Below are 27,192 nucleotides of genomic sequence, written 5' to 3' on the forward strand. Positions count from 1 at the left end.
GCATTCAATAGACTCAATACAGACTGTGATTGATATACCATTATCACTTGCTTTCGTGTTGATGTGTTTGGCTCTCAGCATGGAATGGGATTCGTGATTTAAATGCTGAAGTAATGGAACCAATTTGTACCCTATTCACAGAAGGGACCAGCTCTGGCTGTTCTTCTGAACATAAAGTGCAAAATACACAGGCAGCTGAGGCATATGTTTAAACATCAAAACTGATATTTTACCAAATTTACTGTGAATGATTCAATGGTGCATGTTAATCCAGAGAACAAACACTGCAATTCACATCAACTGTAAAAGTCTGATCAGAATGATTGAGGGGCTGTTTACACGACAACGTTTTTAGCCAAAAAAGGGAAACTTTTTATGCAATTTGCCTGTTCGTTTACACAACAACAGTGTTTTGGGGAGTAAAAACGCATATTTTTGAAAATGGGTTTCAAAGTACAAGTTTTTTGAAAATGCCAATGTTATAGTTTCAGTGAAAGCACCCGAAACTGTAATCTTTAAAAATGGTGATGCCATAAGCGTGTGTAATACATGTCGATTTTAAAGGAAAGCGCAAACAAACATACACAATAATGACAGAGTGTATGGTACTGTTGTCGCGGTTTAAGAGTTTGATAACGTTTCTTCAGCAAAGTGTGGATTTACTTCACCGATATTACAACCAACAGCAGAGACACATCATATACATTGTATAATCATCACTTCCCTGCAGGTACGGTTTACTAACAAAGTGACAGCGCCAACTACTGGCCTGGCATATGTAATGCAGCATTTTTGGCCGATTTTGTGGATGTGTAAACGCGAATCGTTTTGAAAACGCTGTCGTGTATACATAAAACTTTTTTAAAAAGCAAGAGAAAACGTTTGAGTAAACGTAGCCTCAGATGAACAATAACACTCAGAGAAGAGCCTGTGGGTCACTGCTGCGCATGATGTTTATTCCAGCACAATTAAATTGTGTGTTGTAAAATGTTTGGGTAGCTAGGAAGAGAAAGAGGAGTACAAAATGAAAATTATGGACCATTCTATTGAAATTTGGTTAAACTGCTAATATATAGATATATCTCACACGTTTTTTAAAAACAAAACCATACTTAGGAAAACAATGTTACGTCTCAATCTGACAGACAGCGAGAACGAGTCAAGGAACCCGGCGTCTGAGATCCTCGCGGTGAAGTTCGTGGTGATGTAGCCTGCTCTGAATGCAGTCCGCATCTAACTTGGCTTTAGTCTTCTGGCATCATTCACATTTCAATCTGGCAGGCTACAGAAACACACAATGTTCACTTTCACAGACGACATGGCTTCGGTTAAGGGGGCAAATGACAATGTTTTCATCTACAAATGTCTAATTTGTACATCTAAGCATCATTTCTTTAGAACGCCACAACATGGGCGTTTACTTTTGAGTACATTATTGCTGGACCTCGCCCATATTTCCTTTCGACATGATGATAACCCGTAGACTCGAGCACGCACTCTTCCCCTCCGACACACACAAACAGATCCAATTTCACACATGAGAATCGCAATTTTGTCTCGAGCTCGAGGAGAACGTTTCCATTTTCCTCAAGACAGTCTAAAGCTATTCTAAAATATCTACGCCTCTGATCCCTTCAGCGTGGCAGCAGTTTTAAGACTGTTTCTTTTGATGAACAGAAATGCGCCCACGCGATCGCCGCAGAAGACAGCAAATGGCAGACGAGGTGATGCTCAGATACTGAGAGAAACATAAGCACCTGCCGGGACAGAAGCTCCTTCCTGCTTCCTCTCCAACATTCATGATATTTCAGAAGTAAAAACGTCGAAATCGACCGCAGCTCAGACTGCTTTCTGTACAAAGATTAACCACAGAATGAGGAAAAAGAACGTAAAATCTCAACTATTAAACAGATATTTTCCAACACTCTGATATAACATGAAGCTACCAGACATTATGTGCATCTAAAAAATAGAAAAAAAAAGCAACGGGCAGTCGCACACAATCACACAGGCAGGTTATGCTGTCACATTTACAGAAATGAGACTCAAAACTCAACAAATTGAAATCTTTTTAGGACAATGAACAAACACAAAAGTTCAGTCAGTAGAATGTCCGCCCCCTTTTGACCCGAAGATAAGCATATGGCTTAATATTTGCAAAACTTTGGAAGTGAGGGGTGTTGTCCTATGGAATCGCTCGTGTGGCAGTCATGTGGTGTGCTTGGATGTGTCTGTATGGTGTTGATTGTGTAAAGTTCTCCTTGTTTTAAAACAAGAACCAGGTGCGTCTTGGAAATTCGTCATCAAAACCAAATCCCCCTTCAGTCAGTGTAAACATCACAATCGTTCCACTGTCTCTCAATACTGATAATACACACAGAAAACAGACGAGAGACGAGACACGGCCACGAGGAAGAAATGACATGAGGGCAGCACACAACCGAGGCTCTTCCGTCGAGGGGCGAGAAGGATTCATAGTGCAATGAAGGCCAGAGGAGGCTCTTCAAAAGAGGACAGCGGTCTCTGAAACATATTTCAGTCATCCTGTTTGGGAGTTAACGATAAAAAGAGGGGTAAAGCTCACGTGGCAGGACATGAGAGAAATAAGAGGACGTGACAGATCTATCTCTGGCTTATTCCTGAGCCTAATTTTGATTATAAGTAAAAACAAAGTAAAAACAAAAAAACTAAAGAGGTGTGTCCACATGTGCATGAGTAAACATTTAGATGTGCATAATCTTCTCTCTGCATGTGAGCGCGCATGTGTAAACATGTTGAACTGGTTCTACGCAAATCTAAAGGATAAACGCATGTCTGGGACTGGGTGGATGTGTCTGGGCCGCGATCGGATACAGCAACTGGAGTCGTCCTGCGGGGTACATTCAACCATCCGGCAGAGGAGACAGCAATCAGGGCTCATGGTCTCTGGCATGCGCTCCTCCATCCTGCACGCTGCGCTCTCCTCAGAGCGCTCAGAAGAACCGGCAGTAGATGTGATGTAGAATGCTGTACCACATGTAGCCTGAGGCATAGGCCAACGTTTGGACAAGAAACAGCCAAGTGTTGTCAAGGGTCATGTTTCGGGAGACCAACTCTTTTTGGCCTTCTAGAGGAGGGAATACTCCTGCGAGATGAAGGAAAGATGGAGAATTGTCAGCAAGTTTGGTTTAAGCTGGAGGATGAATATGTACAAATCAATAGATCTCTATAGAAATGCTTTCGTTATCAATCTACCTGTCTTGTAGAAGTGAGCCAGAAGTTTCTCCTTCTCCACAAACCGCTGATATAACCAATCCGTCAGCGCTTCTTTTTCTACCGGGACGTCCTTTATGGGGTATGTCCTAAAACAATAACAAATAAGTACTTGTTATACAGAACAGAGAAACATTCAAAAGAAAAATTATAAAACTATACCGACAGTTGGTCAATGCAGCATTCTAGAGACCAAGATTAATAATAATCACAATTATCACATTTACAAAATGTAAATAATAAAATATATTAAAAGCAGCAGCACTAGTACTACTAATACTAAGAATAATCAATCAAATATCAATATTATTTTATTACAATTCTATATTTACATTTATTATAAATAACAACTGCATATGAAGGTTTTATGAATACAATTTAGACTGCATTATAATGCATTTACAAAAATAAAATACTACTTTAAATGTAGAATGCAGTAGCAACAGATTGTATTATAGTACATTACTTTGCAATAAATATAAATTTTGACTATATATATATACACACACACAACCAAACACATACGTTTGCGTGGCCCACTTCAAAAAAAATTAACTGACCCGGCTATTGTTGTGTTAAAATTAGTACTCAGAAGCTAGATTGTTAACTATATTTATTGAATGAACTAGGGCTGTGCGATATGGACAAAAAAAAACAAAAAAACAATTATCGCGATTTCTTTGATCAGTTTTGCGATTGTGACACACGATATGCTTTTACAGTCATAAATGCATTCAGGATTAATTTTAAACATATTTCCAGAAGAAAACAAATTAGAGCTTTATCAAAAAGTTGTAATGTCTCTAGAACAGACATAAGTCAAAATTATCACTATAGTAAAGATGTAACAAAATGTATAGACTTGTGGCAAAAAAACTAAAACAAAAAAAAATCCTGTGTATAGGGACTTTTTTTTTTTTTTGGCATGCATTGTTCATCGTGCTCATTAATTGTAGCGGTGCCTCAGGTGTTTGCAGTGTGTATACAGTATGTGTATGCGGTCAGCAGCGAGAGTGCATAAATATAATGCGAAAGCACATTCAAATAATGCACGAGCACGAATCTCTCTGTTCACACGCAGATTTCCTTTGCTCTGTCACAAAACCAGACGTGCTTGCTCAGATACACGCTGTTCTGCTCGGAGAGAGTGTGCGCACTTAAAACGTGTCTCCTCTCACTAAAACTGTGTCCTGTGCACTCACAACTCTCTCTGTGCTCATGTGTTAGATATTAAATATTTTGCACATTTTAATTTCTAGCCTTTTACTGCATGCAGTGTGAACGCTCTGATCCGTTAACATGGGCTCAGAAAAAGGGCGCATCACAGACAGTGTGTGAACCTGGAGTTAGGCATATGCCCAGTCTGTTCTGTTGCATTCTGATTGGGTCGGACAGCATACTGCGGGAGGTCAGGGCAGTGGAAAATCGTCCTATAAAACGATTTAGAAATCGCGCACGCTCAAATCGCCCTAGACTGAACTGGAAATTAGCAGAAAATATTTGGCGGCCCGCCTGCAATACCACCGCGACCCACAGGTTGAAAGCTACTGGTATACACGAAGCACAAAACAAATGTACTAAGTGAAATGTACGGTACTATAATGAAGGTAATTTAGGGAGGCAATGAAGACAGCTTGACGGAGAAAATCTAACAGGCACTGAAAAAACAGATGAGCATGGAGCTCAAATTATCCAAATTCTCAGTCTTCATCAGATCTCCCAGAGTTAGCATGGAGAAGTGGAGAGCTCAGCTCTTCAGGCTTTGAGCTGCGTGACAGATTCAGTGTTTGTGCTGAGGAGACGCTTCATCTGATGACAGCAGTTTTCTGCTGAAACACTGGCCGAGCTCTGCACAGACGTACAAACACACGACTGACTGCAAACGTGTCTTACCAAAACAAACAGTAGAGGCTGTGATCGGACACGATATTACAACATTGTGAAATTAGAGTTTCCTGACTGATCCAGCTTCTGCTTTTCCCTTTGTTTAAGAAACAGTCGACTTCCCTCTGTAAGTCTGTAATAACTGTACTAGTAAATATTTAACCAAATTCAGTAGATTCACATTAGTCTGTGATAATGTATCACTACTGAGAGACTGTAAATTGCCACTGCATTGTTCTTAACTAACAACCTTCCTTTGGTACAAAAATGTTTTCAAAAACTTAGATTAATACATATACATTAGAAGAATCTGCTTATCAAAAGGACATTCAATTAAGTTGAAATAAGCAGATGTGAGAATAAAAGACTGATATGTAAAAACTACTACAAATATGTTGGTATAGTATGTAAGTATATATATCCATAATCCAAAAATACAGTAAAATATTATTACAATAAAAAATTATATTTGGATATATTTTTTAATTAAAACTAGTCTTCAGTGTCACGTGATCCTTCAGAAATCATTCTGATATACTGATTTGATGCATTTTTTGGTATTTAATGTTCTGGTTATTATTAATATTGGTGCTTATTATTTATTGGGTAAAGCTTTTTAAAGGTACTTGATAAACAAAATTTGGGAAACTTGGGAAATTAATGCAAAAACCCTATTGTATGATCTTTCCCTTCATATATTACTTAAAGAGAACTATGTTTTACTATTATAACCTCTTTCTAAATCTCTGATACCACCAAAGCTGTTCACCCATTTATTTACATCCATCCATACTGTATATCCATAGCTTACGTTTTCGACTTGGCTCTCTTTCCATCTACCACACACAAATCAATAGGTGTGGAGTAATAAGGCCCTTGAGGGACGAATTCCAGAAAATGCCTGGCAATAACACGAGATAAGAGCCCTGGGAACAGAAGTCACCCGAGACACCCAGAAGCATCTAATGCATCAGATCACATGTTTCCCACTAGGAGGACATACAGCTCCATAAAGATCAGCACCGCACACTTCTGTCACGTCACGTTACTCATGCATCCCACAAGCCATGTCTGAAGGTTTTATGTTCTTTAGGGCAGGTCAGCTAATGAATGGGGATATACAGATACAGCTCTTTCTTTTTGTTCAAAGCTCAGGATGATTTTATTGAAGTTGTGAAAACTGCAAAAGACTTATTAGAACAGACTGGAGAGAAAAAATAAAATAAAGCAATGCTTCGCACTGTATGCCATCACAAAAGTGTTTATGAATACTCCGCTTTCAATTGAGCTTTATTATTGCAAATGAAATAAAACGTTCCTTTTTTTTTCCTGGTAAAACAGGTGAAAATTATTGCAATAATTGTATCTGAACACAAACAAAGACATGTTATTCGGTATACTAAGGTGCCTAGTATAAAAATCCTTCTGACACGGATAAAACAAGGACTTAACCGATATTTCCAAGATAGTTCATGTGATCGTAAACGGTGACGTTAATGTGCTGACGCTGAGGACCGCGATACATTCCCTAGAGAATCTGTAAGTCTTGCTTGAAATGGAGCATTTCCACCAAACCAATTAAACCTCTCTGTGCCTCAGAGATTTGTTTCAGGGGGATTTCAGTGGACTCTGTATCCACAGAGCTAAACTCTACATTCTGCAATGTCTGTTAAATAGTCTGTACTTCTGGACAGGTATACATTTATTCATCCATGTCAACTATTGTTGATACTAGTTGAACTATTTTTTTTAAGTGGAGTGTCCGTTTATGTAACATGGTGTAGCTTATCTGGAGGTCCACACCTTATTCATTTTTTTTTCTGTCAACAATTAACTCTATTCTTGTCCATAAACCTAAAAGGCCAACTATGTATCATATTTTCTAGCAAATTTCTAAGGCCTCTAAATTATCAAAAAGTAAACGATCTTTTAGTGCAATTGTAAAATAGTACACCTTCATGTTGTTTTACTTGATTAGTCTGTCATACGGTTATACAATTTTGTAGTACATTACAGAACTATCAGAATGTCATCTGACTTTAATAGAAATATCAGAAACTTTACAAAATTGTGGAGAGATCTGAATAAAATTGTTTTTTTTTCTTCAAGTATGAGCTCCATATTCTTCTATATGAAAAATGAAATGTATCAATATATATCAAACAAAAAACAAACAAAAAAGGTTTCTGACGATTATTTTTCGTCATGCTTAGAATTTTTTTTTAGAATTATTGCATCCAAAATAAAACAAATGGTTTACATAATATATGAATGTGTACCATGTATATTCATTATGTATATATTAGAGCTGTCAGTTTAACACATTAACCAATTATGAAACATTAACGTGATTAAAATATTTTAATGCAGTTGATGCACTGGCCCCGCCCCCAGAGTTTTTATCTCATATTTGTATCATAAGCAATACTGCTGATTTTGTCCCAAATATGACAAGTTTAAATGTGAATTTAGACAACAGTTCAATATTATTAAAAAAATATTACCTTTAAAGCCATAGCAGAAATGTTGCACGTCTCAGAGCAACACAGCGGTGTTTAGTTTCTGAATGAATCCACGTTTTGAACTAATCATGTGAATCAATGATTCAAAGGCCCAATCACATAGAGAGCCGTTTACTGAATTCCTGAATGAATCATCCGTTTAAATGAATGATGGATAATGATGAATAAATGAATCAACTTAAAATATACGCCACCTGTTGGCAGATGGAGTTCCTTATTTTAGAGTATCTTTTCATAAAAAAATTAATTAAAATAAAAAACATTAAAGGGATAGGCCTAGTTCACCCAACACAGAATGCAAGTGACCAACAAAGCATCCTGGTTAACCATTTTCATGTGGCATCCTATACATATATAAATATTTAACTACAATGACTGTATTTTTTGCTTCCCTTGTAAAACTTCATTAACTCGACACTTGTGTTTCTTGTTCGTCTCTGAGGCCGTTTCAGGGCAGGTGTGGGGATAAAACTGATGAGAATGTAAACGTTAAGGTGCTCATAAATCACAGCAGTGCTGTCTGGACTGAATCAGCAAATACTGCACAGCAGAATAAAAGACAGTTTGCAGGGAGGCGTAACATTTTTTAAATAAAAATCTAAGGCAGTTTGTTGACCCAGTGTGATCATCCATCCACCTGGCACTAAATTCACAAAGGGCTTAAACTCAGTTTCAAAGCAAAGGTTCAGAAATGGGGAGTAACACACAGAAGGAGATTACGAATCATTCCCCATCATTTTCATCATCTCTTGCACTCGTTTAACCTTTCTTAGTTAGATCATGAAATGAATTTACCATGTAATGAAAACAGTTACACATACTCGTACTGTGACATTACTGTCAGATCCTATATAGTCGGCACAGCATCGTCTTTGAATTTTGATCTACTTGAAAATCCTGCATCAAATTGTGCCTTGTTTGTAAACGAATCCGTAATAAAATTAAGTAAACAAAGGACTGAGTTCTTATGATGCGATCTGAATCTTCATTAAAATGTTGGGATCAGAAAGAAAAATGTGTGTTTGGGATCAAACACTTTTTTCACAACTTGACGTCTTGTCTTCAGATCCATCGCTTTCATTTGGTTTCTGCGTAGACCTGCGTTAGCCTCTCTTATAAACACTACATGCACAAATCAGTGGGCATGAGTGTGCATTCAGCAGTGCTGTGCATTGTGATTAGTTGATGGGAAAAGTATTCTTAAAATGCATAAAAAAAATTCTGAATAATTTGTAATAAATAATTATTCACGGCATTTACTTTGAAGTGTCTATGATAACAAAATTGTGCATATTCATTATTGCGATATATCGCATTATCGAAAACTGGCACGTCTAATTTAGCAATGTGCTCAGGGTGCTCTGATCAGGATTTTTGAGGCCGATCACCAATCACAGTCTGCCAATATGAGCACCTATACCAATCCCTTTAAAGCCTTCCTTTTATCATACAGAATTATTTATTGTGATGATCCAATCAAAACTTTTAGACATTTATTTTATTTTTTAATTTGATGAGTGGAGAAGGCATTTTATTTTAAATATATTTATCTAACATAAATGTTTGATCATGCACTGCATTTTTGTTTTCACAATCGTGTAATGGTTGACATAAACAGCAAGGCCTTTTCTTTTGCATATAAATCTTTATTACAAACACAGGACAGAGAGTGAGGCCGAGCCGCTGCATGTCATGCCAAACCTCAGCCGATAGTAATTGGTAGCGGATTAATTGGATCACCCCTAGTAAAAAACTTTTCTTTTTTGCAGTAGCATTTTCTATTTCTGAACACACATGAACATCTAAAAGTGAATTGGATTCATCCATATTGACAAAATCTACGGCATGTAATCATACCTATTACAGATAAGTAATAAAGCATGGTTAATTTAAAAATTTTTTGTGTCCAATAAGTTAATTTATTAGATTTCTTTAAATTAACAAAGTGCTCACATGCATTTTTCACTGATTATATTTAACACCATGTTGCTCTTTGTCCCAACCAGGCATGACGTTTGCAAGTACAATTAATTTAGCCGTCCAAGATAAAAAGTGAAAATGTTGCACAACCAACACAATTACAGCCAATGAGAACATATTTAAAGTAGGGCTTAGCGATAAAACATTAAAGATATTTATCTCATTTGAACCATGCCACACAAACCATTTGTCCACTCAGGTCAAAGTTAAGACGGCAGCGCAGCTTGAGTTTTCTGAAGCAGATCTGTTCACTCACTGATAAGTCACGGTCACATGTGGGGCTGTGGCGGTTGTCTACTACCACCAGTAGTTGTGCACGTGACATCATGCACTCTACAACAAGCATGATACAAAGTTTTGTATACTAGTGTAATAACAGTAATAATTGTAAAGTCTATGGTAATTCACAAATTACCTCAAACGCCATACAACAGCTTTTCATTTAGATTGGCAAACGAGTGAATTGGTTCATGAATCAGTTTGAATGAGTCGTTCAGTTCCCTGCCGCACGCGCTGAGCGTCTGAAGCGGATCATTTAGAGTTGTAACGTTTAAGAATATCAGCAGCGTTGAAAACGGGGCTATGGAACTGCACTGAATTGAAAGCAAATCTGCAAAGGCTATTATTTGCTTGCGATGGAGGTCCTTGTTAGATGAACGTGTGTGCTGTCTACTTTTTAACAGGTAATAAATTGGGCTACATTCGATTACAGTAGGCTACACGATACCACTGTGATATTAGTTTGTTTTACGTGTGTGGCTTATAACAGAGGGGAGTCAAGTTTAATGCAGCTTCCAAAAGACAAAAAATAGCCGATTAAGATTTTATTAATTTTAATACAATCACACCAGTGCGAGTACGTTCAGCAAGTCATAACATCAGCTGCTAAATTCTGATCTGTGATCGCTTGCTGGCGCTGATCCAGAGACAGACGCGTTTTTACAGCGCTGCGCATTAACCAATCACACACGGTTCTGTTGAGCTTATTAAATTATTGGCCAATCAGAGGTGTTCCGATGAGTCATCGCTGAAATGCCGGTGCTTCCTTCACTCGCTCACTTACTGAATACCTCTTTCTGGCGAATTCTCTCGTCAGAAACAACAAAGTGCAGATGTGTGTACGAATCTATAATTAAGATATTGATTTCACAGTGTTAACAGTTTAAGTGATTTTAATGGGAGTTTCTGAGAGTGATTGAAATCTAAACTGTCAGTGAAAATGTTCTTTAATAATGTAAAAGTTATTTGCTCTCTTTCTGAACAATGAAAGATTAGTAGCAATATTTATATCACATTAACTTTCAATGTTAAATTCACATTTAATATAAAGTCAGTCGTATTAAAAATATGTTATGGCATGACACCTATCTCTTCCTTAAGTAAACAGACAGGGTTTTATAATAAATTACATAAATTGGAGTAAAGGCTGATGAAATATATACATTTATACACACACACATACATTTTATCTATATATCTAAATAAAAATAGGCTCCGTATATATGAACCAAAGTAACTAGTAACTAACTACTTGAGTAGATTTTTTATCCGATACTCTTTTACTCTTACTCAAGTAACTATTCAAGACTAGTACTTTTACTTTTACTTGAGTAAATATTTCTAGAATTACTTTTACTTTAGTAAAGTTTTTGGGTACTCTACCCACCTCTGTTCTAGACTTCATGTAATGAATGCACACACTCTACATTTACATTTAAACATTTCGCAGATGCTTTTAGTAGATGTGTTTTGAAAGGTTTTTGCGATATACTCGATAACGTTAAATCGCACATCGTTAAAACAACAATTACACTATTATCGCAAACGATATATATTGCACACCCCTACATTTGAGAAACAATATTACAGAAGAGTTCTTACCTGTAGTGTACATGTGTTACTGTTGGATCTCTGTAACCAAAAATCCATGTCTGAATGTCCATGGGCCTTGCATTAGGGTAGGCTATGGTCACATCTATTACCCACTTTAGTCCTTTTGCTTTGTTACCTGAAGATGAGAAGACACAAAGACTTGAGTCAGAGAAAGAGCTGTACCAATGTCACCTTCAAGGACAATACACTTCAATAATGAAACAAGTCATTTAAACAGTTTTTTTTTTTACACACTGTGATGCATTTTCACAGTTATTAACACCACAAAACTAGATTTTTTTTATTTTGACAAACAATTTTGGTGTATTCAATAACTACAATTCTCAGCGTGAACTGAATGAACCCCTTTTAGTCCTTGAGTTTAAGATTACAAATGTGAAAAATATTTTTTTCTATTCATTACAACTGTTCATTGTGTTGTCTGAATGACGAGTCGGTCTTAAGAAAGCTCTGTGTAATTATGGTCCAGCAGACACCGATTAGACAGGTTTTTTAGGAGACATTCAAATAAGATGTGTTCAAAAACAGTTGTATGGGGAACAACAGATTGGAACAGAACATACAGTTGTTTAAAAGTTGAGCGTATTTTTCGGACTATAAGTCGCACCTGAGTACAAGTCGCATCAGTCCAAAAATACGTCATGATGAGGAAAAAAAAACATATATAAGTCGCACTAGACTATAAGTCGCATTTATTTAGAACCAAAAGCCGAGAGGAAACATGGGCGCTCTATGTCTTCAGTGTAGACTACAGGAGCACTGAGCAGAATAGCCCTCTCGCGGCTATAGATGGTAATGTTTTCTCTTGGTTCATGTCTTTTAGTTCATGTCAAATTAATTTTAAAAATTAGTAGCACCTGACTATATGTCGCAGGACCAGCCAAACTATGAAAAAAAGTGCGACATATAGTCTGAAAAATACGGTAATTGTATTTAGCTTGACACATTGTCTATAAAAAGGTGTTGGATGTCTAAAGTAAAATCCAACCAAAACAACAGCATGAAAAGTTACGCCACTGGCTGTCTAAAGTAATTAAAGACATAGTGATTCCAGAATTCTAGAACACGCATGCCTTCAACAGATCAAAATAAATAAAAATAAATGCATAAAAATAAATCAATAAAAACATTAAATGTCCTACTATCAAATATCTTGTATATACCTGTCTGTTGACTAAAATGGAAATAAAGCTGAAATAAAATAAATATGCAGTTAAACTGAAATAAAATGTTCACAGAAAAAAGTTGAAGTTGGAAGTACTAAAACTAGGGATGCTCCGATACCACTTTTTCCAGTACTCTGCCAATACCGATACTTTTATTTCTGGAACTTGCCGATTCCGATACCAGTATTTTCACTGTATTTACAAATGTTTTAAATATTGGGTACAGAATTCAAAAGAATATGTATAATGCTAGTTGGTTATCAAAGTGATTTAAAAAGTGAAGTCTAACTTTAAATGTATTGATGGTAGGGGTTTTTATAGTGTTTAAAAGAGATATACATTTTAGAGATGTAACTCCTAAAGAGAAGAGTCACTGCTTAAAACAATACAGCCAAAAACTAGTCCACTTTAATAGCCAACTAGGTGGATACTCAGTAACTATGCTGCTTTAATCTCCTTAATCTCTAAAATAATTGTTTACTGGTTCAGTTAACATGTCTTCATACTGTCCTTACAAATCCCCAAGAGGAATTATTAAAATGAAGATGTACATTCTGTGTGGGCATGTCCTCTGATACGTTCTGAGAGACTGTGACGGCTGTCTCCACATATTTACTGAGAGACAATACTAGCAGCTTATTATCTTACTTAACCAGCCTTAGTGTTTCTTTGTTTTGAATCCATGCCTGTCAGAACACAACATCTCCAATAACGCAATAACAGCAAGTCCACCATTAAGCAGAGCAAATATATGCACTGCATAAGCGGTGCGAGGAGAAACAAAAAATGGAAGATCCACCCAACAAGGAAGTTCAAGTGTGGTGGGAAAATATTGACAGTATAGAATTAGAAGACACTTCTGTCAACTCACAGTCATTGCACTGTAGTATCTGTCTTGTAAGTTTATTATTATTATTACCATTTTTATTAAACGAATGTATAATTTATCCAAAACATTTAAAATTCTGTTATTTACTGACTCTAATGTCATTCCAAACCGGTATGCATATGTTTGTTCAGTAGAGAACAGTATTCACTATTAACTAGCTGCTTACTGCTGATTACAAGCATATTAGCTAATTATTAGTACATTTAAAGCACATTTTAACATCCCTTAAACCTACCACATATCTAAATATAACTGCTACAACCTTAATATTAATAAGCAGAAACTTAGGAGTTTATTAACTCTCGATTAACAGTGAAAATGTGGTCTCTAAAGTGTTAGTCAAAAAAAAGTATAGTGTTTTATCAATATAATAAAAGTCACTGAGCCCACGGTTGTTTACTTCTAATATTTAATCAGCCCAATCAAATGAAAGAAAACAAATAACCACAAAATATGTATCTTTTTTTATTGTTTTGATGCTGAACCATCCATTCAGCTTTCCAGACATGACAATGACAAATATTTGCACTGAAATTGAATAATGCGAACAGCTTTGGTGCAGTGAACAGTCTGAAAATATTTTATATCGTTTAGTTAGATTTTTTAGAAACTGGTCTTTATATCTACATAAAGTTGAAAAAAAATTATATATATATATATATATATATATATATATATATATAGATAGATAGATAGATAGATAGATAGATAGATAGATATTTTTTAGTTTACACGTTGGTATTACACATAATTTGACCCTACTTTAAATTCTAGGTCTAATAAATAATAACATAACTTCTGCCATTAAACTTGCAATGTTCCATTCAAAAATTCTCATTAAAATACTTTAGAAAAAACAACAACAACATAAAAGGCTAAGAATCATGTTGTTCCAAACCTGTAAGACCTCAGTTCATCTTCCGAACACAAATTAAGATATTTTTGATGGAATCTGAGAGCTCTCAGACCCTCCATAGACCGCAAGTGTCATTACACGATCAAGGTCCAGAAACATTTCATTTATTTATGGTTCAAATGTAATTTTAAGAAGCTACGAGAATACTTATTGTGAAAAAAAAAAAAAAAAAACTTTATGCAACAATTTGTCTCCTCTGCGTCACCCTATAGCATAATTTTGGAGAATATCCACTGAACATAAACAGTGTATGCCGTTCTGTGTTAGCTGCACCACATGAATACGTTTTCTAGGGATGCACGAACATGATTTTTCATGGCCGATTCCGATATTTTTTTTTATCTTTAAGCAACAAACAAGAAAGAAGGAAAGTGTGCATAAACAAGATGTTTATTTGGTATTTAACAGGCCAAACTGGCTTTTGGCTATTGAAAACAATAACCATAACCATCTGAAATTAACGACAGTAACTGCACAGTAAGTAGCCTACATTCAATACAAACACGGATTGTATTTGGGATTGGGTTGAAACTACATAGAACTGGCCTTAAATTTAAAGATTAACTGTAACCATGTGAAATTAAAGGCAATAACTGCATAGTTCTACAATCCAAACAACACACTCAACACACATTCAATAAGATGTTTCTTAATCAGCATTCAGTATTTGTTTTAGTTTTTAAATTTGGTTTCACGGTCTACATGTGTTTAGGGCACGAACCCATGCAGTATACGCTCACGCAGCTTTAGTGCGCGCAGAAAAGGGGCTCTTATTTGTGCGTCAGTACACCAACGGCTGTTCGCTTCCTGCTATCTGTGCCTCAGACATGAAACTCTGCATTTCCAGTGCTGAACAACTGCCCGTGTCCTACACACAGATTTCGAAATATTTCCACACAAACGACATGATAGCGAATGATTACAATGTAGTATGTGCATGCGGGCGCACTTCCGGAAAAATTGGCTGAAAAAAGACCAAAAACCAATTTATGGCCGGTCAACCGGTGCATCCCTAACGTTTTCTACATTGTCTGTGCTTTGATCTGAATGAAAGCAATGTATCTGTGTAATGCATGTGTTATCAACATCACTGATTACATCAACAAATAGTTTTTTTCCTAGTAGATACCATAATACAGATATTACTCATGGTTTTGAAAAGGACAAGGGACTTACTGTAAATGGTATACCATTTGGCAATTCATGCATGCACAGAACCATGGGAAACGTAGTGAAAGACCCTATCTGTTTAAATATAAAAGAGCTGATTTTTTTCCTTACTTTGACTGTGTGGGCTTCCCTCTGTTCCCAAGATGCCGTTTTCCTGCTGGGGTCCTAAGGTCTTCAGGATGATCTGTGTAGCGCCCAGTCGCGGCAGTGTTACATGAGTCAAGGAAGGCAAGTCGTTCTTTTTGGCAAAGGACTGACTTGTCTCTCGCCTCTTTCTTAGGAAGCCGCCCTCAGGAAACAGCACAATCCATTTCCTGTCTCTGCTGTAGTAATACTTGTCTAGGTGATCCTTCAGGTAAACTAGTTGCATTTCTCGATAAGCTTTGCCCTGTTGGTAATGACATATCTCATCAATGATGGCTAAATTTTCCCTTGCACTAAAAACAATTGATTTATTTTTTAATAAATGCAGACAAAGGAATTTAGAATATCAGCTCACTATCCTTGTCACATTACATAACAAACGTCTATTTTTTCTTTCTAAGTGAACAGGTCTTACCTGTCTGATGAAGAAATCTCCATGAATCAGGGACACAACCCCAAAATTGGTATATTTAAAAACATGATCCATCAACCACAGCATCTTTCGTACAACCTGGAAAAGAACATGAGATTTCATCTTGTTGTCTGACTATGTTCTGGAATATTATCACTGTGACATCAGCCAATATTTAATGTACAATTCACTACTATGAGAGCAGTACTGGCCCCGACACAAGCAGAGGCGTGCTCACCGTGCCCTTGTCCTGCAAGCACATCATTAGGGTGCACACGTCTCCTGTAGATTGATGGTTAACTATGACCATGGCTTCATCTTCAGACATTGGTCTCACATCATCACCCCATTCTGTCACTAAAAAAAAAAAAAAAAAAGGAAAGAAATAAAACATTAATCAGAAATCTGAAAAAGCTCAAGTTGTCTTTAGCGCTTTTAAAAACATGAATAAATATAATACACTTCAATAAATGAAGCACATCCCCTTTTGCAAAAGTCATGTTACATGATTTACTGATTTGCATTTGAAACTGGGCTTTAATAGAGGAACATCACTGCTGGAAAGTAGGGCTGGGCGATATTTCTATGGATATGATAATACACATCTAGTCAGTAAATTTGGTTCCGTGATTACCGCTAAATCGCCATCACCTGCTTAAATAGTCAGAGCCAGATCGCTGACAAGCTACGCAATATCGCATTCATTATCCCAGATGTATCGCCTTCGATAATGAATGCGATATTGCTTAGCTTGTCAGCGATCTATGGCTCTGACTATTAAATGGCGATTTAGCCGTTTATGGTTTTTGAAAGATTTATTTGATCAAAAAGACAGTAAAATTAGTAATACTGTAAATATTACACTGTTATACCATTTTATTAATACTAATTAATGGAATTAATGGTCTAAATTTTTGTATTTGTATGTCTCATTCATCATGAAGTTGTATAGTGTGTATTAGGATTATATCAGTCATTTAAAATCGCAATTCTTTTTTCTTATGATACTGTATCAAAATTTAATATAATGTCATACTGGTTCAAAAAAAACAAAAAGGTCAACTTAATGAGCATAAACTCTGAGGCTGATGATTTCCAGTGCAATTAGAGCCACTTCTAGAAGTCACAAGACCTCAAATATGTTCCCTCTCACAGATACACAATCATAATAGGATTATAATATCATGATGTGCTGGCCTGTGATTCATGTACAGCTGTGTGTATCATATATCATGAGGTAGCTGCTGATACCAATAATGTGTCTGTTAGTAATATCAGTCACCCTACTCTCAAGAAATCTCATTTGTCTTAAATAGAAAATATTGACTTAATATTAATATAATCCTCAAAAATACATAACATTACAAAAGCAAGTTATAGGAGTAAATAAAAGACACAAGATGGGGTGTAAATCTTCCCTCTGTTACCACTGTACTTTGCCCTTGAGGGCAAGTTTAAACAACCCTATTAAGAGCAGGAAACCCATCGGATCTCTGTGAGAGGTCATGCTCACAGCTTCTGCTGCTACCAGCAAGTCAAAGACCACAAACAACATAAACACTTACAGCACCTCCACCGTATCAAGCTCAGGGGTTGAGGGCACCTGACATGACAAGTTACAGGTCACCCACGCTTGCTAAAAGATACCACCAGACCTTCTATCAACAAAGAGTATTTACTTACAGACTTCAGGACAACAAGAGGGGCTGCTACCATTTCAGACCGGGACATTCAATATCACAAAACCCTGTAAACAGCTCTAAGAGTGATCACCGACTGCTTCTGAGAGGAAATCGATTACGAGAGGCAGCAAGTGCAAAGTCCAATTTTAATACTGTAGCAATATATGTGGGCAAATGTTTTGTTAACACGCAAAAATTCCAGATTGTGTGGATTCCTATTGAAATGACTGAATTTGACAGGGGAAAAAAAAAAATAATAATAATAGACAAAAAGCAATTTTTTTGACAAGCAAAACCACAAATGTTTAATAGCTACTTAATAATTAATAATAGTTAATAATAACTAAAGAGAAATATTAATAGGTTTATACTAGGGCTGACAGTTTAACGTTTTAATTGTATTAATTAGTTATGAAAAATAATGCAATTAAAATATTCAAATGAAGTAAACGCACTGGCCCCGCCCCCAGACCTGTACATCATCTTGCATTTCATACAGATGACTCCTTCCAAATATAATGCAGGGCAACAACCACTCAAGTGTGGTTAGTTGCAAATGTTATTTTACGCAACAGTTCAGTAAATAATAAGTAGTTATATTTAAACAAAATCTGTTTTTGTTCAGTTTTGCCAATGAAAATATTTCCTGTAAAGCCACCGCAGAACTGAAATTAAAAACATTAAATGGGTAGTTCACCCAAAAATTAACAATCCTGTCATCATTTACAAACCTGTATAAGAAAGAAATTTAAAGACTTTTGGTAAATAAGCTGTTTTGGTTCCCAATGACTTTCATTGCATGAACAACAAATACTGCGATGTTTCTCAAATTATAATTTACAGTCAATTAAATACAATCTTTCTTTCTAAAGTTACTATTGGTAATAATTACATGATACTTTCTCATTTAACACAATAATAGCTTTAAAACAATCTTTTGTGGGTATTTTCACAGGCAAATTTTGTTTGCGATTCAATTAATCGCCACATCATGTAATTAGATTACATTTTTTATCGACTTACAGCCTTAGTACAACTCTTCATTTTATAATAAGTATGATAATACATATAATTGGCCATTTATGCAGAACCTACATAATACATCTTTGTTTCACATATTCACAATTCATTACTGCAGTTATACCTGTAGTACAATTACAATGTTTGTTGTTGTTGTTGTTATAAATATGCAGTTCTACAACATTTTGAAAAATTAGTTTTAGAGTTTTAGAAAAAAAAATAGAATAAAATAGAATGGTGTATGACTGCTTCACTCACTGTTACCAACTCAAAATAAGGAGTAAAATAGTGTCAAAGTCAAAAGATTGCTTATATCACCGTTTTACAAACCAAGTCTTTACATATCAACCAATCAGAAAACTTCAAGTTCAAGGTAAAGCGATCACACCCCCAAGCTGCTGCTTCATGACAAGCTCAGCAATATGTCATTCAGGAGCAAAACTGGACCCTTAGACAGATCAAGCCATTGAGCTGCATCAGGTCTCTCATAATCTCATTTACAACCAGTGACTACAAAAAAAGGTGATCAAAGTCAACGATGTTTAGAATACTGATCGTTATATTTATACTTTGCTCACACACAGATTTCTCGTCTACACTGGATGTGTCGTGCCGTCCCACGTTGCAACAGCTAAAGTCTGTCTACAACGGACGCAAAAAAGTGACCTTTGAAAATTATTCAGTTTAAATCTCATGTCAGGTTCTTTCGCAAAGATTTTTAAATGTGACAAACACGTCAACCACAAAGCGGAAGGAGACACAAGCGAGACACAAGAGTCCGAAGTCACATAATGCAAGGAGTCAGGAGTGTTTTGATTTGAGGGCGCGTGCTAACGTAAAGAGAACATCGTGGCATGTGTCCATTGCAAGATAGAGCTGGTATACCACAACTAGGGCCCTATGATTTCCGCGATGCAGACAACGCGGAGGGAATCGCGGAATCCAGTCATAAAAACGGAATTTACAGTTTAACGTGGAATGGCACAGAACTTGCCAAATTTTGAATGAATTAATCAAAAATAGGTCATTGCACTTACATCAAATCACGATATGGGCTAATATCTGTAAATATTAAGCCGGAACAGTCTATTTAAATATGAATCCTGCATGTTCTGCGTGTCTCTGTTAATGAATGGAGCAGAAGCGCGTCTTCATTCATTAAACACACGGAAGCGCGCGTGACGCTCGCGGTGATTTCAGCGTCTGCTGTCTCACTAAATAAGGACGTAAACACATGAACAATATCTCCAGAACTGCTCTGACAGTCACTTCATGAGCATTTGACCGTTTGATTGGAGTAAAACTAGTACAGACATAAACAATGGGTAGCAATTAAATGTTTATTTCTGATGTATGCATTACATTTACAATGTTGATTTATTGATATACACAATCACCTCAATCGTTGATTATTTTTTCCCAAATAGAGCTATTCAAGTCATCTGGTGATCACAATATATAAATCGCAGAAAAACTAAATAAAATGAGTTTTTTCCAATAGCGTGCAGCCCTACTGGAAAGGATATTTTGATCCTGCTTGGTGTAGTTCTCTCATATCAGCAAAACAACTTGGTCAGCTTAAATCAGCTTTTTAGAGAACAATATACAATATCCCTCCCATTGTTTTGCATGTAAAACAGGAGACCTTGTGGGGAAAACCCATGCAAACGCAATGCAAAAGCAGCTTTTCCTTTCTTGTCAACTATGAAATCATCAAGAGTGTAAGAACAATCTGTGAGATAAAATGCATAAAAACTGGACAATAATTAAAATGCAGACAGGCCAGGGAGAGAACTTGAGTTGTATATTGCTTTGCAAAAATTGTGACATCATGCCCATCTATTTAAGCACGGCATTCTTATATTGCCCATGTGACCTGTGCTGCTATTTGCAGATATCATTCCCAATCTCAAAATGCCAATTGCAGTAGTGGTTAGTTTGACTTTCTTTTGGCTTGCTCAACTATTAGTTTCTAGCACAAGTTCCTACTCAACTTCTGCATCCAACTGTATCAGCCAGTGGTTCATGGTCTCCACTGCAGCTGTGAATCGCGCCACTGCTCATTTACATAAAGCTGCTCGCAATGCCAGCGGTTACTGTCACTCACGTCACTTCAAACTGGTAACTCTCAATGACAATAAATGACTTCACAACTTTTTGTCGCAGATGATCATTATGTGAAAGCAACTTTGAGGAATAGTTCACTCAAAAATGCCATATTCTGTCATTAATTACTTTGTTTTCTATGCAAGTATACATTAGATAAGCATGTTTGACCACCGCACTCAAGTCCAGGTCTCTAGAGTGGGACCAATATGGTACTGGCACTGGTAGAAACAACACAAGACATTACTACCACGACTGTCAAGAGTGGCTCGACAGAGTTTAAGTGTCCCGCAGCACCAGCAAAAGTTAATACCATAAAATGGGGAGGGGGGGGGGGGGGGGGTTGTAAGGAGATATTTGAATTATTTACTAATAAACTAGTGTTTTCTGAGTCTGTGTTGCAGATCCTGGCTCGCCATCTCCTCAGATAGAAGTTCATCTTTACGGATTATGATTATAATGAAAGAGTTTTTGTTTTCGATTTGTTTTATTTAGTTAAGTAGTCATTTAAAGCTTTCTATAGATATATTTATTATGTCTGTCAGGCATGAGTTTCGGTTCATTTTTGTACTCCTGTTAAAGACGACACGCAGAAAGTGCACCGTGATTGTTTTCTTTATTTTATAAAAGCACGTTTTGTTGATATTTTGAGCGCACAACATCAAAAGTAGACCCTTTGCAGTTACGAATGATGCATTACTCTTACTTTATGTGCAAAAAGAACCAGATTGTTAGTTACAAAAATCATTTAGGCTACAAGTCAATAGTGTCCTTATGCAATTACAATTACAAAAACAATGTGAACTTGTAAAACTGCGGTGTTAACCAGTGCAAAAAGTTAGTCTAGAGCCCTGAAGTCTTTTACAGCATCTCACCCTTGGCAGTGTTCTAACAACAAAAAAAATACCTTTTTTTTCTTCATCCCATTGTCCAGTGTTTTGCATCTTTGTGTTCTGTGTGAATGGCCGTTAAAGAGATATGCTATTTGTAGGTGAATCAGACAAAAGTCCAATATGAACTGGGAACAAATTATGAATTCCACACACTACTCAAACTTGCATCATAATAAAATTTCATTTGAAATGCTTTTGCCTGATTTATCGCAATGTTGGTAATAAGACTTTATAATGATTTAAGTTAAAGTAGTATGCGGGATTTTATCTTTTCAGGGAAACATAAAAGGAGAACTGGATCATTGAGTCACTGAGTTAAACTTAAGAATCAGATCATTTAATGAATCATTCCTTTGAGCCGTTTCTATTCATTGAAGCAGTTAATTGGGATCAGAATTCCAACTGAATCAGCTGTACTCATTAACTAGATTTCTGAGTTAAAAACTGACTGGAGAGAGACATTTCGGTAAATAATTACTTGAATTTTTATCAGTTCCTCATATACTATGAAGAAAAGTGCACAAGTAGTATGGAAATCTAGTTATGATACTTTGAATGGTGCTTGACATTTCTTTAGTGTTACACTAAAAAAAATGGCAAATAAACTTGGATGAACATAAGGTTGATTAAATGATCACTAAATGTTAGTTTTTGAGTGACGTGTTCCTTCAAGGCACGTGAGATCTGATCTTTGTGCTCTCTTTAACAGGAAGCAGTTGAGCAGGTAAATGACACACAGATTTGACCTCTGCCAGACATATTTATCTCCACCGGCTTCATCGGGCCAGCCTCTTATCAGCAAGGCGAGGCGTCTTGCGAAAAATTCTAACCTGGTGAAAAATCACAACAAGCAACTTTAACCTTGACTGACAAATATGATCAATTGCACCCTTTTTATCCTCAATAGTTTATATTTACCTGTTTTTTCCTTTTAGGGTTCAAGAACAGCGTCTAAACTAAAGACGCCGTCCACGTGACTCGCAACTCGGCTACATGAGCAGGTTTTCAAAAGGAAAACCACCATTAATTATTTAACACAGCTCATCCCAATTTGTGAGCATTTAGCTCACAGCCTATCGTAACCCAAAACTCACGCTGTTCCTGTGAGAAGACAAATTAAAATAAAACTGATTTTGATTTGGTGCGCTCTTGTACTTCTAGATTCAATTGTAGAATTAAAGCATGTCAAACCAACTCCAAACATGACAACAAAGAATTAAGGAAATGTGTTATACATAATAAAAAAAAGAAACTCCAATTTTGAATGTGAGAGGGAAGCCTGTCTAACCATCACTTCAGTTTATGAAATCCAACTTTTGTTCATCATCAAACAATGATGAAACAATGAGCAAATTCAATTAAACACCAATCTAATTTTCCAATCACAATTATCTAATGCAGCATGAAGCCAGGTTCAATTCATGGCTTTGAGTACATCAAAGAGAGTTGCTTACGGAAAATCTCTGATATAGGCCTAGAATATTAGAGATTAAAATTTCTGTTGCAAAAATAGTGTTTGATTGGGCCAGCTTGATTCTTTTCTGTGAGACAATTCAAAATAGTTCTATTCCAAATTAATTTGTTTTCACTCAAAAAACTGCATTGAATTCTTAATGCATTTATGTTATTTTAATAATATAGGTAGACAAATATAGCCGTTTATTGCATTGTTTTGTGCAGTGAAACACATACCTAGATTATCTCCAACTAGATTACTATTATTACCATTTTGACAAAATGCAATATTAAAACATTCTAAATGTACTTGTCCACAATAAACATAACAGCAAATACTTTAGTAAATGCATAGTTATGTGTAGTTTTACTTTAGTCAGGTATATTACCTGGTCACCATATCTTTATAGGCTTCACACCATTTTATAAAATTTTTTTAAAAAAACACTTTACCTTTTAAAATATAAATATGAGCTTATAAAATCTGCACGTATGAGAAAATCGATTAAAATAAATTTTTAATAAACACAGCATGTAAAAATGAGAAACACAGCTTAATGCCACGTGAACTCCCTTTATCTGTCATCTTGTAAAAAGCTGACAAATCGTCTTATCTGTCTTCATGATCGTCTGACTGTCCCAGCCCTTGTACTTCCATCTCACGGTCCACATAATAAATCAACAATCAACACCCTGGTTACTCTTAGGACCAGCATGCAACAAATGAAATTACCCATGAAATGTGTGAGTAAGCAGACAGCGTTTAACCTCTCGTGGATTCAACAAGCCATAAATTCAAATCGGCTTTACGAGGAAAACCCAAAATCACTTTCTAATGAAAAAGTCCAATTCAAATCGATACTTGTAACAATAAAGTAATACAGGCAACACTTCCAGGCTCTAATGAATGATGATGTGGATTCGTCAAGACCCAGTGTAACCGCTTAATCAACCTTGTTTCCCAATAAAAAAATGGAGAAATCAATCCAAACACAGGAAACCCTAGAGTCATATTTTGGCGCCACTAGGTGAAATACTAGAGATGCTGAGTGAAGTCTGGTGCCGTGTGGCTTACTTGAAAAAGGTTGTTTTACACAAAATTTTACATTTAGGGCCTTTCACTGGCATGTAAAGAGTCCGAAAAGAGAGGAGAAGCTGTCTTACCTGTGTAACCCGCACACCAGCCCCAAGACGCCACCATCGCCAGTAACCACCTGAACATGACCCCCTCGATATGCCAGTACGTGGGGGCATCTACGAGTCTTAAAGGCTGCAGGACTATCAGGTAGAGACAGTAGGACGGGATCGCCACACAGTTATTCACAAACATGAAGGTGAAACGGATCAGCGACTTCATTAAGATCCAGAACAATTTGCGGGCCGTGTCCAGATGGGGAGCCATACTGTACTGTCCCGCCTGCAAAAAAAGAAAAAAAGCGAATTAAATCTCAACACTTTAGCTGATGCGACGCATCAAGCCAGTGAACGCAAGACATGGAGGTGACAACAAACAACAGACTCACTGTATAGAGATGCTGCTTACGCTTGTGAACTGATTTACTAACGGACACTCAAGATACCACAGATATAAGTGTGCCGGTTCATACTGACACCCTTTAAGCCCGTCAGACTTTGATATCTGTGATTCAAGCAAAACAAACAAACAAAAACATTGGTTCAAATTAAAGCTTCTTTCCTGATAAGCATGTTGAGGAGGAGCTACTTCAGGTTAACAAAAGAAACCAATAACACCATGCTTCATCCTATATTTGTCCTGGGTGATTGTATGATTTATAAAAAAAACCTGTGCACAATAATAACGATAAGAATGATGGAGAGTATAATTATTCAAATCATAAATGTATTCATAACTATGATGTTTATCATAACACACATTGATAGGACACGCAGAGCCTGATTAAGCTTAACACACTTCAATTCAGTTATCCGAGTCTGCATGGCTTTCATTCATTTATTTTAAGGACAATTTGAGTAAAAATCCTTTGAATGAAGGTGAAATGTTTAAATTAAGTCTTGAACAGCGCTAACGAGGCTAACATGCTACATACAGTTTCAACTGCTGCTTAAAAAAAGCAATGCCAATTTATACCAAAACGGGTATAATTTTCTAACAATTCAAATGTAGACATGTAAATAAATAAATAAAATATTATGATATATATATACAGTCACTGTTGGTAAATAAAGCAGAGCGTGTGTGTGTGTGTGTTTGTGCCGCTGTGCTAGCATGCTAAGCTACTGCGAAGCAAACCCCAGTCACAATTCAGTTTAACGGTCACTTCATTATATGATTATTCATTCTTCAAACGAGCTCTTTGTTTGAGTGGCTGTTTCATTAGTTGTGTGTCTTCATGTTTATATAATCCCCGACTGTCTGTCCTTTATACACAGTGGCCGGTGTCTGACTGATTTGGTGATTTAATGAGATTTGGACTAAAGTCCTTGACGGATCAGAGACGAACCGGATCAGCAATGCGATCCAGATCTGAATCTAACCAGATCTAACCGCTTCGACGGTTAAAATGACATCGATGATCTGAAACGATCTCTTATGATCAATCCTCTAATCTCCCCGTGGAGGTGTTTTCTCACCGTGCTAACGCGCAGCCAGCTGGTGAAGCTCGGGAGGCTCGGTTCGGTTCGGTCACATGTAGCGGACGGAGTCGATCGGTGCACCCGAGAGCTTTAGGTCGTCGGCTCCACGGCTTAACTTGGTTCCGAGAGTCGGTGTCCTGATGGGAGGCATGCGCTTCAGTTACACACGCGCGTGTTTCTGGAGTCACGCAGCCGAACCTCTGGATCGCACGCGCTTCAGATCAGGCTCGTAAACCCATCTCTCCGCTCCGGGCGAGGCGTGTCGTGTCGGGCATGCATTCACTGGGCCTCTCCTCCGGGATGAGGAACGAGGATGATAGTGATGATGATCTTCGGCTCCGTTATTCTGGACCTCCCACAGGCCGCGGGCACGCGCAACGGTACCGGCTCTGTTGCTGAAGAATCTAGATGTGCAGCTAATATTAAGGAACAAACTTGCAAGTCTAAAAGAACTGAAGTGTCCACACAGTAGACTCACTTTAGAATAAAAGAAGCTTAAAAAGACAGATTTTTTCCTCACCACATTCTACAAACAAAGTGAAACCAAATCACATCAAGGTGTTTTTGGCAGTGTTCCGCGGGAGCTGTATTAGGAAAAAAGTTGGCAAACCATGACCCCCAGTGGGCAAATCAAAAAGTATTATCTATCTATCTATCTATCTATCTATCTATCTATCTATCTATCTATCTATCTATCTATCTATCTATCTATCTATCTATCTATCTATCTATCTATCTATCTATCTATCTATCTACATTTGGGTTTCCATTTGCAAATCTGGTTTTAAAAAGCCCCTGTAAACCTAACGTGGAAGCAGGTGAATTTTTGAGAAGCATAATTCTCTTTTGTGAGATCTTTGCACTAGAATGCATAGAGACGTATACGTTTATTATTCACTTTAATACTTATAATACTTTGTTTATTATTCTGTTAATACTTCTTACTATAATGAGCAAAAATGTATAAACAACACACACACACACACACACATATATATATATATATATATATATATATGTGTGTATATATATATATATATATATATATGTATATGTATGTATGTATGTATGTATGTATGTATGTATATATATATGTATGTATATATATATATATATATATATATATATATATATATATATATATATACATACATACATATAGAGAGGAACTTTATCAGTGTTTTTAATAAGT

General features: G+C 36.5%; 1 protein-coding gene across 2 annotated transcripts; it reads right to left on the reverse strand.

Annotated features, from left to right (window-relative positions):
• Window positions 1-935: 935 nt before the first annotated feature.
• On the reverse strand, window positions 936-26,537 carry LOC127983726 (acyl-CoA:lysophosphatidylglycerol acyltransferase 1). Of its 2 annotated transcripts, none has more exons than XM_052585982.1 (8): window positions 25,998-26,537; window positions 24,549-24,801; window positions 16,467-16,585; window positions 16,232-16,327; window positions 15,784-16,060; window positions 11,520-11,646; window positions 3,235-3,341; window positions 936-3,124 (listed from the first exon to the last, which is right to left on the reverse strand). In XM_052585982.1, exons 2-8 carry the CDS (start codon window positions 24,784-24,786, stop codon window positions 2,973-2,975), a joined length of 1,116 nt encoding a protein of 371 aa, XP_052441942.1. In that variant the 5' UTR covers window positions 24,787-24,801; window positions 25,998-26,537; the 3' UTR covers window positions 936-2,972. The 2 variants fall into 2 exon arrangements, with proteins under 2 accessions (XP_052441942.1, XP_052441943.1); XM_052585983.1 differs by lacking the exon at window positions 25,998-26,537 and adding an exon at window positions 24,908-25,137.
• Window positions 26,538-27,192: the final 655 nt, after the last annotated feature.

The sequence above is a fragment of the Carassius gibelio genome, chromosome B20, assembly GCF_023724105.1.
Source record: "Carassius gibelio isolate Cgi1373 ecotype wild population from Czech Republic chromosome B20, carGib1.2-hapl.c, whole genome shotgun sequence".
Lineage (NCBI taxonomy): Eukaryota > Metazoa > Chordata > Actinopteri > Cypriniformes > Cyprinidae > Carassius > Carassius gibelio.

Excerpts from the sequence above, each read along its gene's own strand:
- LOC127983726 (XM_052585982.1), bottom strand. The coding sequence starts at position 24,786 with ATGGCTCCCCATCTGGACACGGCCCGCAAATTGTTCTGGATCTTAATG. Across the intron at positions 16,586-24,548 it reads CTGGTGTGCGGGTTACACAG|TGACAGAATGGGGTGATGAT; the intron begins GTAAGACAGCTT and ends TTTTTTTTTTAG. Across the intron at positions 3,342-11,519 it reads GTAACACATGTACACTACAG|GACATACCCCATAAAGGACG; the intron begins GTAAGAACTCTT and ends TTATTGTTTTAG.